General features: G+C 40.4%; 1 protein-coding gene across 1 annotated transcript; it reads right to left on the reverse strand.

Moving 5' to 3' along the window:
• Nucleotides 1-823: 823 nt before the first annotated feature.
• On the reverse strand, nucleotides 824-14,811 carry LOC104962229 (sodium-dependent phosphate transporter 2-like). Its single transcript, XM_010790655.1, has 7 exons — nucleotides 14,514-14,811; nucleotides 6,890-7,453; nucleotides 4,679-4,819; nucleotides 4,074-4,159; nucleotides 1,313-1,409; nucleotides 1,046-1,165; nucleotides 824-999 (listed from the first exon to the last, which is right to left on the reverse strand). Exons 2-7 carry the CDS (start codon nucleotides 7,176-7,178, stop codon nucleotides 824-826), a joined length of 909 nt encoding a protein of 302 aa, XP_010788957.1. The 5' UTR covers nucleotides 7,179-7,453; nucleotides 14,514-14,811.
• Nucleotides 14,812-18,278: the final 3,467 nt, after the last annotated feature.

Consider the following 18,278-nt stretch of genomic DNA (forward strand, 5'->3'; position numbering starts at 1 on the left):
ATTTTTTCACTTAAATTGTTCCAACGCCTCTTTAGTGAAAGTGTATAGTTACTCTGAAATAATATCAATAATAAATTGCCTGATTTTGATTGAGAAAACTATGCAGCAACATTCCACAAACACAAGTACAGCCATCAGCTGATCCTGACTAATCCCAGTGCTGACTGACCTGATGCCCCACAACTCCTCACACACCCCTCAGTACACACACATAAAGTCAGCCACCACCTGCTTCAGTTTGACGGATGCAGCAATATCCAGATTAGGAGCGATAATATCACCTATAATCCTCACCGGCATTCAGAGGTCGCAACACGTTGAGCAACAGATCGGCCGCGTGCAGGCTCGGAAAGTTTGACAAACAATCGTTCTATTTTAAGCCTCAATGTTGCTGCCTCAATAAGAGCAGCTCTTTAGTTCTTTAGTTTAAGGTCTGTCAAACTGTGAGACTATCTCATATTATCTTAGATTATATTTTCATATCAGCATTTATAATGTCTTAATTTGGAAGTATTACTCAGACTGGCCTTAGTCTTTGGATTGTGGAAATAAACAAGAGTTCTTATTTGTCTGCATGACATTAAGTAAAACATTCAAAGACAGACTGCCTTGCTTATATCCAGCAGCTGCTCTTTCCACTGTTTTATTTACTGTGTCATGTTTTACAGCGTCGTCTGCTGTGCTGCAAGCTGATTTTTCCATTAGAGAAATAATTCCGAAAGCTTTCCAGCTCCAGGCCATGATCTGAACCCCTGCATCAGGCCAAGGAAATATGAAGCTAGAGGATTTCTAAAGTGTGTAAGGAAAGCAACAGGAGCACTCCTCAGAGTTCACAGAGTTTCTTTGGTGCCTTCAGTGTCTCTGGCAGAAGGCAGCGAGAGAAAACATCCGCTGGCATCCCTTGTTTGGTGTTGGAGCACAGAGTGGGCAAACAGACGTTGAGGCTCCGTTGTGAGGCCTGGGTCAGAGCGCCCGGCTTTTTAGATGGCGTGAGAAAGACTGGACACACGCAAGCACACACATACACACAGGCGCAGACACCTACCCGCTATTTTCCTCCTCATCCAGGGACAGACCAAAAACCAGACCACAGCTCCACAGATCAGCGACCCGGCTAAAGTAATTAGAAAGATCGACCACACCGGGAGCATCTCTATCCCAAGCACTGCAATAAATGGACAGACAATAAGAAAATGTAAGAAAATAACATTTTGAAAGTAGTTTTGAAGTATTATAATCTTCTCAAGCTCTCGAAACAACTTTAAAGGAATTTTTGAAGGTTTGAACAGAGTTGGTATCTCAGTATCATTACCTGGGGCTCCAGTGTACAAGATGGAGAAAGTGTTGATTCCAATAGTGGACGCGTAGAAGACAGGCAGGGCTCGCAGGCCATTAGGGACGGAGTCGTCCTGTGGAGCAAAACACATTGATCAGCAACTATTTTGATAACCTGTAAATAGTTTCAGTGATTCTTTTTTTATACCAAAAGCGCAAAACATTCTGTGAACTTAAGCTTTTCAATGGTTCTGATTAGTTCTTTTGTAATATACGATTTAAAAATGTAATCTCTTTGGGAAGTGAAAAAAAGGAAGTGAGATATTCAGAACAGGTTCAATGTGTGGAGAGAAAATTAGGTCAGTGTAAAAGTAAGACACTTAATTATTTTACAATGTGCTGTTTACTGCTATTATGATCTAAAGTGCAATATGAACGCCCTGCAGAGGTTTTGAGCCTCACCTCCACAAACTAAACAGTCGTGTCAAAACTAATTGCCAAACATTTAGACAAAGGTTTCGCTCCACTCCACCCAATGCAGTTTGGTTTTCGTGCTCACCACTCCACTGAGACAGCTAACTGTGTCTTTGTGGAAAAGGTTAAATGTATGTTGGACACAAGCCCATATGTAGGTGCTGTCTTCCTTGATCTTAGGAAGGCTTTTGACACTGTTGACCACCAAGTGCTCCTTACAAAGCAGACGTATTTCAATTTTTCAGTGGGTTAAGTCTTACTTATCGAACAGAAAACATGTGTTTTGGTCAACAGAGTCAAATCTCCCTACCATGTGAACCCTGTGGGGGTTCCACAAGGTTCCATTCTTGGACCATTACTGTTTTCACTGTACATTTATGACTTTCCTAATGTATGTCCTGAGTTGAATGTGCAAATGTATGCCGATGATGCGGTCATCTTGGTACATGGGAAAAACACTGAAATGATCTCATCCTGTCTCTCAAATGCTTTGGACAAGGTTCAACATTGGCTGAACAACATTTGCTTACAGTTAAATGAAAAAAAAAAAAAACAGTATGCATGATGTTCAGTAAACGGAGCAGAAATAGAACTAGTCTCCCAGTTCAAGTATCTTGGAGTCATAATGGACTCAAACTTGACTTTTTAAGAAACATATCAAGAAAGTATCAAATACTATTAAATTGAACTTGCAACATTTTAAACAAATTAGACCTTTCTTAACTGTCAATGCTGCAAAGTCATACCTCCACTGTATGATTCTATCCCACATTGAATACTGTTTGACAAACTGGTCGTTTGCTTGTGCCACAAACCTGAAACCCATAGAACAGCTGTTCAAGAGAGCTATCCAGGTGTTTGACAGAAAGCCATATTCATACCACCACTGTGCCATCCTTGAAAAACACAATTTCTTGAGTTTTGACCATTTTAAGTCTTTTAAAAGTATATGCTTTTTCTATAAATGTTTAGTGTTTTTTTTGTGTGGAAAAAACAAACTGGACGCTGCACTAGGTCAGAAACCAGAGGAGACTGTGAAGTCCACCATAGACGGACCACTTTTGGACAAAATGTCCTCTCCATTAAGGGCAGCTCATTCCGGAATAGCCCCCCAACTGAGATACGGGATTGTCCCACTCTCAATAGCTTCAAAGGTCAACTTAAAGAATGGTTGAGCAACAGACAGACGTGTAATCACCGCTCAATGCACTTTAACACAGGGGTATCTCCTCTTTCACTTTATGTAGCACTTTTATCTTATCTTGCACTTTATATATCATAGCTGCTACATTGTACTGCCATGTGGTAAATGCTTGTATGCTGCTCATGCTCTTTCTGCATATCATGTATTTATTTTTGCTATGTATATAAATGTCATGTTCTTAAATGTTGTATGTGACGGGACTACGGATGGAAATTAGCTGAAAGCTAAAATACGGCTCATTTACACTTGTAAGCATTATTTTTGTTTTAAAGTGTTCATCAATGTGCACTGTCCCGGTTCAAATAAACGATTAAATTAAAATGAAAAAAAAGAATATATGATTAAACACATTGAAGGAGGAGTCATTGACACAGGGTCCTGCAGTCCTGACCTCCACATGATCTACCACACTTTTCTCTTCCTCACTTCCAGAGATGGCCTGTTACACAACAACAGATCTGTGAGTGTTTCCAAATGGAGGTTTGGCCAAGCTGTGCTGAACTCCTGTGGACAGGTCTGTGTGTACACGTGTATGTTTGTTTGCATCTAGATTGTATTACTAAAATGTGTGGACCGATAAACTCTAACCATACACTTTATGGACGTTTATGAAAGTATTTAGTTTAAAAATAATTAAGAATTCCAGTGCCTTCGTTTAAAAGCTTAAAAACATACATGTTTACAACATACTTTTGGGCTAAAAATACAATTTAACCAGAAATACAAATTAGAAAACTTTTTCTTTTGTCCACTTTTTTTAAGTTAGGTTTTACTTAACTTGGGTATTTTAGTCTTATCTTACTCAAAGAAAGCAGTTACTATTTCAGCATAGTTTAGTCAATCTATTGAAGCCAAATATAACCTAGTTTTTATCTTTCAAACCATGTAGTTTTAAGTTTGATTAAGTAGACTGGGCTTAATGTGTGCCGACGGTCTATTCCTGATAAAGCAGGCGAAGCACAGGAAACAACTCTGATTCTCCTCTTTTTTTAGTAAAGGAAAATTAAGAGATATTTTGGTTTTAATTCTTTGAAGCTACAATTTTGTTATGATGATAAAGTCACAGTTAGTGTTACAACATTGCCAAAAAAACAGTATACATGCCCTTTTGTTAACCCACCTTATTGAGGATGAAGTGTCGGATGAGCAAGAAGAGGAGTCCAGACATGAGTCCAGAGAGCAGAGGGGAGATGAACCATGATGACACTGGAGAGGGAGGAGAAAGAACATAATCAGCAAAAAAAGGAGCAGACTACAGTCACCCATTGATACAGGATCATCAGGAAGCCATTATTCAGGGTTACAGCTGTCCTTTTGCTCCAATTATTCACCTCTGTTCCTTATTTACTTCAGTATTGTTTTACATTTCTTAAAATTATTGTGTTTGCAATAGCCAGAGGTTCTCCCTTTAGCTGAGGTAAATGAGAGTTTATTTCACTTTCAAGTAAATCTCAGGACTGCACTGCATCCTGGTCCATTGAGACCACTAATGGTGGAGACATTGTGAACTCTGCCTCTTGTAGTAGAGATTACACGCTGTGTAAAATGGTCGAGGGAGACATCCTTGTTAAATCAAACTAATTATTTCGGTTTATGTTTTTCAGAGCAAACAGAGAACAAACAAACCGTACTGGATATCTCACTGTAGCGAGGTTTAGTTTACATGATGTCATTTTTCAATCGTAAACATTGTAAAAACACACACAAACTGATCTTAGTCATTACCAATCTTGACAAGCTGCATCCACTGGACGCCCCTGGTGCCGATGGCGACCATGGAGAAGCCGATGGTGGCGCCAACAATGCAGTGAGTCCCAGAGACGGGCAGTTTGAGGAAGGAGGCGATCAGCTGCCAGACAGCCGACCCTGGGAAACAGACGCACAAATCTCAGACATCTTTCAGGCATTTCATCGTTTACTTAGTTTTCCCCCAACATTATCACAAACAAAATGTTGTTCTGGGAGACCAGTGACACTAATATGCTGTAAACTAGAGGAATAATGCCACATCAATAAAATGCATAATTTTGTGCTAATAAATATAAAATGGTGAAATCTATCCACAGTTTGTTTTTTACTTTCCTGGATTTAATACATTTTGAATTGTTTATAAAAGTTGGCAGAGATGAGTCTGTATCAGTATAAATGAAATCTGCAGAGACATTATTTTTCAGAGTAGTTAAAAAATATAATCTTGAAAACCGCTCAAATGTATAATTGCCAAATGAGATTATAAAGTAAATGTAGAACTTGTAATTTAATGGGATTTTAGTTCTCTAATAAATACTTTTTATGGGATTTACTGAAAGCCTGCAGCACAAAATGAATCTGTAGCCAGGAGCTAATGATGACAAACATTGATTTAACAAGACATCCTTCACAAAGGATCTGTTAACACAATCTCTTCCCACAGGTCAATTTATCGGGCAACACAGTTCATTATTTGAATGATCATTTGTCAGGCCTTGGAGGTTTTCTTTAAAGCACTAAATTAGTAATTGACATATACTGTATATTTTGTTTTCTGTAAACCTTCTGGATGCATTTTCCTGATTTAAGTGAATGTGTTTAAGAAGGTACAAATTCTAATTTTGTATAAACAATAATGGTGTTTGAGATAAAGAAAAATTGGTCAGTGTTTCCCAAACACTCCCAACTCTTGGCGGCAACAGAACTACATTTCCAGTGACACAGGAATCCCCCGTGCATAATGTTGCCTTTATTTATCACCATTTCCCAGCAGTCCCTCTGTCATTAAAATGGCATTGTCTCAATGGGAGCCCCATTGTGCTGCTCCATTCATTCACTAAGGTAATCTGGTGTTGATGTGTAAAGCCACTGTGAATACACAACAGTACTGGCTTGTGTTTTACTGTAAATGTGTTTAAATATGAGGACAATGGCAGGCTTTCCTCTGGAAATGTTTAAATGCTGCCAGTTTGATTAACATTAGCGAAACCTCCCATAAGGTTTATCTGAAAGTAGATAAATTATGAGCAACATGCAGACATGCCAAACATTTAATTCTTGCTTCTCAAATGAGAGGATTTTCTGGCTTCCTCTGTTTTATGTAATTGCAAACAACGATTAGATAATGGACTGTAGAACTTGTGATAGGTACTGTTCAATATCTGTTGCAGTCCTAAAATTCATCTATTCAACAAATATCCCAAACAACATCAACAGCATATTAACCTATGGAAGTATTTTACTCAAACACGTTCTACATCTTTACAGTGGTAATCACAGAGGTTTCTGTTGATACATATTTTAAAGCTGCAACTAACTATATACTGTCAGATTAATTTGTTGATTATTTGTACAACATTTTTTTATCTATTATTTAGTCCGACCAACTGTACAAATCCAAAAATATTTGTACTAGTGTTTGTACTAGTGTTTTTCTTCTTAAATGTTTTAGAAATATTTTGAGATTTGACAGAGCAGGATGTACTTGTACTTGGTGTACTTGTACTTTTTATTAGTCCTTTCATTAGAGATGTGTCTGTTGTTTGTGTTTGTTTTTAGAGTGTGTCAGGATGGATCCCCTTTTTCTCTGCAAACAAAATCTAACTATGGGTACAAATAAAGAACCTGAACCTGAACCTTAAATAGAGAAACTTGGCAAATCAAAAGAAAGTTACAGGTTAACTCATTTCATGATCTGCTAATTGTTTCATATGTCATGTAATTATTACTCATTAGTGTGACTTTCTAAAGTGAGTCATAAGCAGCAATTACCCAACTCCCTGGATTACACTTTTCTTTTTAAATGGTGGCTTTGATTTCCCAGAACCCAAGGAGACATTTTCTTGCATGTTTTTTCAAAAACCGAAAGATATTCAAGTGACTGCAGAGAATGCATTTTTCTTGAATATAGAATAGTCAACATATCATTTCAGCTCCATATTTGATGTAAAAATTTGCCAAACTTACCGACCATGGCGCTGACCTCCCCTGCCATGAGTGTAGGCACCGTCTCGTTGTAAAGGGAGACGTCTATGATGCCCTTCCGAATCGTCTCGCCCACTTTGGCCCCCAGCAGCATTGAGCCAAGGGTCTCAAAGATAGACGCCAGGATGCAGGCCTGCTTCAATGTGACCACGCCGGACCCCACTGCTGTGCCAAAAGAATTGGCCACATCATTGGCGCCCACAGAAAAGGCTAGAACAAAGGCAATGATGAAGCCAAGGATCACCATCCACAGATACGGCTCTAGATCCATCTTGGTATGTTTTCACGGGGGGCAAAATCCAAGTGGAGAAAAAGACAAAAATAGCTTATTGATTCTTTAAAAAATAAAAGTGCTCTGTGCGCTTATAGCGGTTGAGGTAAGTCCGCCCCTTTTCTTCGTCCCCTGGTTATAAAGAGTTTGAGGGGAGAAGCACAGCCGCTAACTAAGCGTTTTGAGTTCAGTCCAAAGATTGGAGACTAGTGATGGTGGGTGCAGGGAGCATTCCATAGCTTAGTGTGAGACGGGGTGTCCGTACAATCCTTCACCTGCCAGAGAGACAAGAGACACAGGAACAGATTAGTGTTAAAACCCGTGATTACCCTTTTTCAACAGCATCAACCATCTGACAACACCTGACGAGAAAATAAAAGGGGGAGGGACCAGAGAGTAAGGAGGGAGTCTATGAAGACAAAACAGATTCAGTATGGATGATGACAATGCAGAATGGGCTTTGATGAAATGAGGGGAAAGCTGATAACATCTCAGATAGCCACATTAGGACATCACTTGAAGCCTGCACTTCAAAGAAATCAAATCAGACCTTTCAGAGGGCCTGCTGTTAGCGCTGAGGCTATAATAAGACCACAGTATCCAGAGTGAGAGGTGAGCAATTCTCCCAACAGAAGAGTACACTGTTAACACCTCATCCCCAACACAACAGGGCAGCTGACATGACTACCTACTTTTATTTCACAGCTTTTCCCTTTGCCACACATCCAGATAGCCTTTGACATTCATTTAGAATTTAGTTTTTATATTAGACCAGATTATCCTGACCACTATCATTGTTATGTCTGACACACTAATGCATACACTTATATTAGGCAGAATTATCAATGGTATTAAATGTTTTTAAATCACATGACGCTGATTTCACTGAAATACAGTCGGTGGACGTTTGCTCAGAAAATTGTACTCACTTTTCTAATCTTTGCTCATTTAGCCTGAGCACTACTCTATGGTGCTGGTGACAGTCAAAGGTACACACACGTTTGGTAACAGGCTTTGGAGTACAAGTTCAAACAAATCGAAGGCTTTGCTGCAGTACAAAATGAAAAAAGTTAAGACTGCAATGCAGTAAGAACATCAGCAGTGTGTTTCACTGCTGCAGGGGGGGGGGCTAAGTTCACAAAACTGCACTTTTTGGGCTCAGGTAAGTAAGCTGATTGTATAGTAGAAACACTAACTTCCCTGGTTCTGCTTGAATCAATTGTTGTCAATTAAACGAAAAAACGTTGAAAAGGGGTGAAAAGATCATTATAAAAGATGTTAATAATAAATCAAACTATAAAGTCAAATTTGACAATAAGCAGAATGCCTGTGAATTGATCAGTGTTTTGAATAATGATGATAAAAGAATAATAAAGTATAGACCTAAAATGACTAATTGATCTAAAGAAAAGTCCTATCCTTTTTAACAAATAAAACCTTTCATCAGCTATAGCAAAGTAAATATCTGATGCTTGGTTTCATAACGTTTTTTTCCAATAATTTCAGTTGTTGGACTTGGTTGGACAACACAAGATATTTTAACGTGATTGTATTGAGCATATTTGACTATTTTCTTACATTTAGTAGATGGAATGATTAATTGATTAATCAAATACTTGTTAATTGTAGCCATAATAAAATAGCAGTTGTGGTTGTTAGGGGATCCACTGACTCTGTTGTGATTAGAAAGCTAGGCTCTGCACTTCCTTCCTATTTATTTGATAGGAGGATAACATCAGATCCACAAAAACAACAGGCAACACTTCCCACGTCCCTGTTAAGTTCCACAAGGCTTATTTACATCACAACAATGGCAACATGCCTCAGAAATAAGGCCACCAACACTGAAGCCTCTGGTGGTCCCTGAGAAACTTCTACGTCACAAACGACTTGGTCTGGGTTCTCTCTCCTCTTTTAACTTTGACTATGCCACATAATCAGTCCTTTCATAGGGGTTAATAGCCGCACACTTCCTTCTACGGTTAAGCCAAATGTTAATGGGAGCATTAAATGTAAACAGCTTGCAGGCCGGAGTAGCACATTCCCTCAGCATGAACACGACTATGCTCCCCATCGCGGGGGGGTGAGGTTTTCTTATAACCTGCGGCACGTTATGGCTCCCTCCTCCCAACCAAGATCCCCATCTGGAACAGTTGAGGTCACATACGGATATGCTTTATCCTATTATCAAACCACAACACATGTGAATATAGACAATACTTTGTTTTTAATCAGGTCTGAGTAAGACCCTCAAAGATATGGTTCCAGTACCTAAAGTGACAATGGACATTTGTCAGGAAAAGAGAGCTCAGGGTTTTGCGAAATCCCAGAAAGAATTGAGATAAAAATATGTGGTACTTCACTGATCCTTGAGGGAAAATTCTCTTCTCAACCGCTTCCAGAGATCAGAGCGCAGGATCAGAGTGAAAGGATCACAGCTCCTGGACTTAAAGAGTCTTTAGAGAGAGGTCTGAGACTTCTGGGCCAAAAGTCCATAACCTCAAGTCATACAATTGTGTCCATCATGAGTATTGCTACCAAAAAAGAAGGCTTGTAAGGTCTGTGTTTTCTCACACCTTCCTGACATTTCACCTGGGTATACGGTATATTATAGTATTTATCTGTACTTGTTTTGAAATCCCTGATGCTTATGCCCGGCAGGGAGCTAACTTTGTCCTGCTGGGCTTTAAATATGCTGTTAAGAACCGTGACTGTATAAGTTTAAGAGGAGTGTTTGCATTTTTAAAAAGTATTGAATAACATCACCTCGGGAATTTTAAATGTCCTGGTATACCGTAATACCTTTATACTGCTCAAGTCTACTAAAAGGTTACCTAAGTTATTAATTCATGATCGAACATAACAATACAATCCTAAGTAGGTCTCTGATCTTTATCTGAAGCTGTAAAATCATTCCTTAAGTGCTCCATGTGATGTACCGTTGGTTCTCATGTAGACTTGTTTATCAGAAACATTAAAATGCTGTTAAATCTGCAACAGCAGGCACGTTATTATGAGAAACCCTAAATAATTTGTGTATACGTCTCGTTTCATAATCTGGTTTTATTGTTTGAAAATCTCTTTTGAGAAGTGCTGTATAAACACATATTTCACAGTCAATGTAGTCACAGTAGCAGACCTTGAAGGACTTAAACAAGACACTGTGTAAATGTTTAATTCGGGGAACACCTCAGCCACCAGAGGACCACAGTCAAACACGGCACTCCACAAGACACAGCTCCACAGAGGGAACAGTCTGACGCCACACCATACAAAGCAGGGAGTCCATCGTTGAAGTGAGAGAAGGAGGAAAGACGATCACAAGTGACTCTAGTGTAGGCGTATTCACACGTACCAGGCATTTTTAATCAGGTCTACAATTTTCTAAACAGGGAAACTCAACATGACAGCTGCAGCTGACGCTCAGTCCAGTCTGAAGACCTGGTCCTGCTGTAACCACAAGCTCACATGCCCCCTCTCCCAGTTGCGCACATAAAAACTATTTTTCTCCAGGGCCAAGTCGTCTAGGGTTAACCTGTGGAGTCCTCTAATTGACTGCTGTGCTACACAGGAGATAAAAACAGTCCCTCTGTCCTTGTTTAAGTGGAATAAAAACATCTGCTCCAACTTCAATAGCCTCGTCAGCGCTACAGGAAATAGTCAGCATGTTAAGGGACTAAAGTGACAGCCTGAGGGCCCAGACAAAGCCGTATGAAGTACATGTCGACCTTCACCCTATAATCTGTGAAATGTCTAGTTTCATCGATTTTTCGATGGGTAGGCACTTTCAAAAATACTTGGCAGGTGAATGGATCAATCTATCTATCACCTTCTATCATGGGCCACTTCTGATTGGTTAACAATGGCTGGTACATGTGGAGCACAGCACTTCTGATTGGTGTGGATGACTGACACACAAGAAGAACAAAACAAAACAAATGCTAAAATAAATTGCAGGCTTTGCGATTTGATAATCGCATCATTTCAAATCGCGATTTCAATTTAAAATCAATTAATCGTTCAGCCCTATTGTACATACAGCAAATATCCAGAGAACACAGTATGTGCCAGGATTCATGCATGTCTTACAAGCCAAACAGAGCTTTTATAAAACAGATTTCTTGCCAAAAGATTGGCTTTATGATCTTTAGTAGGGGTCCTCACCACCTCAGGCTACACGATCAAGCTGTGTGACTTGTGAGCATTCACGCTGCTTTAATGAATGATTCATTGGGACCTTGAAGCTTTGAAGCATTTTGAAAGCGAAACCACTAAAGACTTCACTACCTTAATAAAATGTGTTGCATATAATGTTATGCAAACTTTCTGAAGGTTATGTTTTCAAGTGGGTAAGAATGCATTACAGGAGTATGTTGCTGTATTGCTGATCATTAGGATGCAGAGCATAAACTGGAGATGAAACAGTAAAATGCTGGAATTAATGGAAAACTCACAGCCATTGATACCGGAGGGAAGGAATGACTTTTTGGCCAAGTAGAATAATTTAGGAGAGATGTTTGAGATGAGGTGCAGAAACTCACTCAGAGGGACAAGTTGTGTTTTTAATAGTTGTTAAGGATAAAGTGTTTAAATTTAGACATGCACATATTACATACAGTTGTAGCGGTTTGACTATAGTTGCTGGGTGCCAGTCAGGTCAAGCCTGACAATTTAGAGTTAAGATCAAGTCAAACCCTACAAAGGGTACATGTTAGCGACAGGAAAAACATACAGCACATGTCCCTCTTAACCAGTAAAATATTTCTATATTTTCAATATAGTAAATTAATACCTTTGAACAAAAACACACAACACATCTCTTTAAATGCAGACAAATGATATATTCAATAGTTACAAAACAATGAGTCCCATGTGAGTGAAAAAAGTGTAATCAATATAGTTCATGAAAAATAGTCCAACAAAAATAACATAATCCACAAAACTCCGTTCCAGGTTTTCTTTGTACAGTTCCCGGTTATTCCAAAACAATAATCCACACAGCGTATTAGTTTCAGTTCAGTTCACCAACCACAGAAAACACATCTTCGTTTAATTTCCCCATCCTCCCACAGAACACTTTAAATAAATACAGATTACACTGCTTCGTGTAGTCAGGTCTGGGTATTTAGTCCAGACCGGGTTTTATGCCGTCTTCCCTGACTATACTCCCAACCCGGAAGTGTCGGCGCCTACCGGCGTTCTAATTACATTTCCGAGAGAAACAGCGAGCACTAGCTTCCGCGCAGCCAATAGAGGATTTTTTTCCCCCCGTGAAGATTGCGCCGTCAGTCAGTGTCTCTGCTTCCTCAAAACAATCTCTTCCGTTTTGGTTTGTTCGCCTCTTTTATCGTCCCCCCTTGTCACAGCTTACGAGACATTTTTAATGGCTTGTAGAGGAGTGGGTGGGTAGGTTTTGTATCACAGGAGGGATTGTGTGTGTTGATATGACATGCAGAATTTCCAATTTCTACACAACAAAATAGAGTTGGTTTAAAAGGCCACATGGAATGAAATACTGATAATGTGTCAGAGAGCCTTGCATTTATTTCTTAAAGCCCACCTTTTTCTTTTCGAGGGGCAGCGGCTCAGGTTAATTGACTTTATCTGGCAGCAGGAATCCAAGTACCAAGAACACTATTGCGAGTAACTGTTTAATGTTCAGCTGTGATATATGTTTGTTACAATAAATAGATAATCCTACAGTCACATACAGCTTCCATGTTGAGCTCAGGTGAATCTTTTATAACCTTATGCACTAAAGTGTGTCAGGACCGCTGTCCAGGGTGCTGAACCGGAGACCACCAGGGATGTGGGAGCTGTCCGAGGTGATTGCTCTTGATTTTATGAAAGCTAGCAATATTTGAGTGCAGCTACTTTGGATTATAATTGCCCAATTAATCTCAGGCGGATTTTAATTGACGACTCATTATGATGTTTTCGTGATGTTGTTAAACTGATGTAACCGTGGCTACCACTTTTGGAATCATCTCCATAGACTCCAGAAAATGGGAGATTGGTAATTTATGGACAAGTTGAGAATATTTAGTTTAAGTATTTCTTCTTACAAACATATGCAACTCTCTTTTAGAAAACTTTAAATCCAAGTATTCCCACCAGTTGTTACTGCCATTAGATGAGATTTTCTAATATTGGAGATTTCTTCGAGTTTGTATGATTGTATGAAACTTTACTATCTGGGGATTGCTGTTTCCCAGAAGGTAGACCAGGTCATCCACTAATGGTTGCCAGCTAAATCCTCCGCTGCTTCTGTCCACATGTCTAAGTGTACTCTCGCAAGTCAACACTGACCCAAAATTGCTCCCAATGGGCAGGCCAGCGTCTTGGAATGGCAGTGGTGTGTGTGTGTGTGTGTGTGTATATATATATATATATATGTGTGTGTGTGTGTGTGTGTGTGTGTGTGTGTGTGTGTGTGTGGTAATTTTTCCTCTGAGGTAGAAAAGCATAATACATTAAAAGCAGTATGTTACCATCTCATACTCAGCCAGAATTAAATTGCTTTCCCATTTAAAAAGATACTCTAAATAAAATCACTTGAGAGTGACATGCTCTCTGAGGCTACATGCTCTTGACGATTATTTCTGGATGACACATTTTCTTCCTGTGGGTGCCAGGTGGCAAAACATAACAAACATAATGAGGGCACTGACACAGAAAACACTATGTGGGGAAACAAGACTAAATTAGGTCCACAAGTCATCCGTGCTTGAATATTTTTCAAGATGCCTAGATGAGGACACATTTAAGGGAAGTTGCTCAAACCATGTGGAGAATATTGACATTATTTTACAAAAGGAAGATAATGTGGACAATCCAGCTACTTCACAGAACATAATAACCTGTTACGGCACTGGGTTCTGGAACCTTTTGTTATGTTATGTTCCCTGACTGAAGAGAAACTTCCTGTGATCACTCGCTGCCATACAGTGCTCATTAATCTGCCTCAGATGCCACTGCAGCACAGCTGCTGCAAAACACTGTCACGATCTACAGGCTGCATTGACATACGGCTACACTTTCCACGCAATGATTTTAAAGCCCCCCCATCCTCCACTCATCAACTAACCTTTCATCTGTAGGCACATGCTGAAAGGACAAGAGAACATACATGCAGCGTCAGAGGATGACTCACAGTAGCATCACTACCGGCACTATCTAATTGTTACACCTGAACTATACACAGCTGCATTCTCTGTCAACAAGGACACTGTCCTGCAGTTGTCATTTACCAGATGGCGTATAAAGTTAAGAGCTATGGTTAAGACAAAAAGCAGAAAAAAGAGACGAGTAGGCCTGTAAATCAGCTCCACTCACCTTCATGTCTTCTCACATCAACGGAGAGAGAGAAAGTGGTGGACATGAAATAATGCCAAAGACAGAAATGACAGTATTGGGGATAGAAACAGACGAAAGGAAATATTCGGTTGAAAAAGACAAATGGACCAGGATTAAAACTGAAGGGTGAACATGTGATATGACGAGAAATTAAATTATGACAGTGGAAGAGAACGGCTGATGGCGGGAGGAGAGAAAGGAAAAAGATAAATCAGCAGGTTGTAGTGGTGTTGCAGGAAAGAGAAGGAACGAGCGAGCGAACGAGAGAGAGGAGAGCAATCCGTGCAGCCAGCTGAGTCTAGACTGCCTCTTAAAGGAAAGGATCCGCATTCACAGCACACGCCAGCCAATGACGAATGTGGAAGAGACATGTGTACCGCTGACTGGCTGTCCGTGAGCAGGGGGGACGGACAGATGGAGAGGAGGCAGCCAATGGCGGCGGAGGAGGATAACAAACGAGGGGGAGAAATGAGGGAGAGGAGGAGAAGCTGTGTTGAAAAGCATGCCGATGGATCAAGGGCATTGGGAGCATTCCCTTGGTTACTTTGGTCAATATAATATGCACATTTGAGGAACTACATAGTGAAAAACCTGATCAGTGTGAGGTCTGGGTTACACAATAATCTATAATGCTCATTAGGGCATAATGAAATTAGTTGAGCCACTTCGGGTCTTGGTAACACCAGGCGGTTGTCACACAAGTGCACACACTATCTCAACACTGTGATTTGGCTGCGATCCCCCCATCACTTTCTCTGCCGTTCTCTCTCTGCCACAATTGTGCCTTTCAAAGACATGCTGAACAGCATGTCTTTATGTGACTTGGTCTCAGCAGGCGGAGACCGCGCCGGCTCTTTGACACAATGGAGAGTGAGGACCACATTCACTGCAGAGTCACAGAGTCCACAACTCTTCAGCAGTTCCTCAACACTCACCCATAATGCTACAAGAAGCATTGGTATATATGGCTAGTATATTAAAGACCAATCATGATAAAAACACATTTTTGTAAACCTGGTCAGTTTTGTGTGCGCTGCCATGTTCAGATAACATGAGTATAAGAAATAACTAATAAGTCCCCTTTAACAGGTAGATAAAGCAGGAGTATAATGAGTACAAGCTTCCTGATATGTTGCTGTTAACCATGATCCCAGCACAACACTCTTGACTTTTTGAACAGTTATTGTATCTTCATAAAGAAAAATGTAAACTGATAAAAAATAAACGCTCAAACAAAACTACGCACCTCACACATTCCTCAAGTCTTCCAGGTTATTGCTTGAGCTCCAAGCAATCTTTGTACTTATAAAACCATTAAAAAAAAACACACTCACGCACACCTTTGAAGCTGAGGACATGTCTGTGCAGTTCAGGTCATGTTCCCTTGGTTGTCACATACTGTGCGAGGACTAGAATAGGGCAGATAAATGCATTGGTCCGGTAACACTCAGAGGTCTGATCTGGCTTTCTGCCTCTCACTCATTCTCTCCCTTTCTGTCCCCCAACTGGCCCTGCCTGCTAAAAAGCCTGTGTGCGTCAGCTGCACCTGCTGCCTCTGACTCTGCGCTCACAGCAGGGAGGCGCTCTCTCCTACAACCAAAACACACACATACACTGGACAACAGTGTCGGGACCAGTCAGCCTCCATGACCACGACGGGGGTCTCTTAAGAATGACAACAACTGTGTGCATGACTGAGAAGAGCATGTAGTTTCACAACTGTCTTCAAAGACTCCTCTCTAACTCTACACACACACACACACACACACACACACACACACACACACACACACACACACACACACACACACACACACACACACACACACACACACACACACTTCATTCTATTTTCAGCACTAAGTCAGGTTGTCAAAGAGCAAGTGACTGTGGAAATCCTTCAGATTGCTTCTGACGGCCATTACAGGCAATCCATCAAAAACTAATGTGGGACTGCAGCTAAATCATTCGTTTTTAGAACACTTTTTTTGTCCAGATAGTGATGAGTTATAACCTCAGGATGACTCTTTGCCTGACTCTCATGGCACAATCGAAATCAACACTTTGTTTCAGGCTTTATGAATATTTATTTTTCTCTTCATAGTTTGGGTTTGACACAAGAACTGACTACATGTGGCGTCAGTTTCAAATGTCATTTTCGAATGTGCACCTATATATGTATGTGTAGAAACACAGGACTAATAAGTAGTAGTATATGCCTTCAGTAGAATAATTATATTGTAAACACAGTTGATGATTACATAGATTTATGAATAGGCTTTGTGTTATTGGCACTCACCACCAACAAAAAAGATAAACAGCACACATAAATAACTCTGAGTTAACCATCTACATATTTTAAACAGTCGTCTTTCACAAGGCCGTTTATTGTGAATTATTTGTAGGTCTTTGCAGCTCGAGTCTTCTTCTGAGCATAAATATGGCCTTCTTCAACCCAGTTTCAAGGGCTGACAAAATCAGGGAAATGTTGGTCTCACACTCCTGAACTGAACACATATGAGCCTTTAGCAACACTAAAGCCGGCCGTGTTACAACAGCAAACAATTGAGCCCCCCCTCTGGCTTCCAGTGTTGAGTAAGTCTTATGTTTAAATACTTTTGTAAGGTCAGCTCTCTCTGGTTTCAGGGGAGACTGTGCACGGGTTTGACTCCCTCACCCTGAAATGGCAAAGTGACTGAAGCGACTCCTCCCTGATCAAGTCCCTGTACAACCGTTTTAAACAACTGAAACTGAGCTGTGCTTACACTGTTTGACTGATTGAACATCTAAAAAGATACAAAATTCATGATTTCCAACATATTAAATACATTTGGGATTTGATGTGATAATCTAGAAAAAGGTCTTCAGCGTGTGTATCCATGTAAACACACACAAACAAGTATAATGCATTAAAACCACAAGGTTAAAATAGTAGCAACACAAAGGATGCAGCTCCCAAAATAGGGCTCTTAGAAACTATGAATCACCTCTGAGAATAAACCATGCTCACAACAGGGATCCTAATTGACCAATCAAATTTGCTTGAAAGATGAATACAGAGCCAACTGCTTTATTACCAATAAGGGAGCTCGTTTTGTTGGCTAGCCTTCATATCATATCATATCATATGACTATATCCACACAGAAGGCTTTTGGAGGTTGAAGTCCGCCTTTCTTCTCTTTCAACCATCTGCCTCCATGTTCCTGTGTTTAGGAGTCATCTTACCCTTGACCCTCTCTCTGTTTTCCTCACCCCCCTCCTGCACTCAGCTTCAGCCGGACGGTTCCAGTTCTCTTCCACAAATCAGCGCAGGTGCCCAAAAGCGACACCTGCCCCCTTCACCCCTGAGCATCCTCCTCTGCTTCCTCCTCCCGTTTCTCGTCATCTTAGAAGCTGGGAACTGTTGACCTGGCTTGATACTTGCAAAGCACTGACGGGACCTCCAACTTACCCCCCTCTCTCTCAAATGCTGAGACTGGTAATCTAATGTTGGCATGCTCTGCGGTATTACAATGTGTTACTGGAGCAAAGTGGGTGAGGGTATTAGTGAGTGTGGAAAACACAGCACAGAAAAGGTCAGGAGATTCTGTGAGAAAGGAGAAGTAAAAACATGACTAATGATGCTTGAAGCTACGTCCACACTAATAGGGAGGAATTGATCTTGTCTTCTCCGTTTCGGTCTTCCATCTGCACTAAGGTGCCGACTGACCAATTACATCGTACAATCGTTTATTTTAATTCAT

This window comes from Notothenia coriiceps, unplaced genomic scaffold (assembly GCF_000735185.1).
Source record: "Notothenia coriiceps isolate Sejong01 unplaced genomic scaffold, NC01 NC01_scaffold00001470, whole genome shotgun sequence".
Taxonomy (NCBI): Eukaryota; Metazoa; Chordata; class Actinopteri; order Perciformes; family Nototheniidae; genus Notothenia; species Notothenia coriiceps.

Excerpts from the sequence above, each read along its gene's own strand:
- LOC104962229 (XM_010790655.1), bottom strand. The coding sequence starts at position 7,178 with ATGGATCTAGAGCCGTATCTGTGGATGGTGATCCTTGGCTTCATCATT. Across the intron at positions 4,820-6,889 it reads GGAGGTCAGCGCCATGGTCG|GGTCGGCTGTCTGGCAGCTG; the intron begins GTAAGTTTGGCA and ends TCTGTTTCCCAG. Across the intron at positions 1,410-4,073 it reads GACACTTCATCCTCAATAAG|GACGACTCCGTCCCTAATGG; the intron begins GTGGGTTAACAA and ends TTTGCTCCACAG.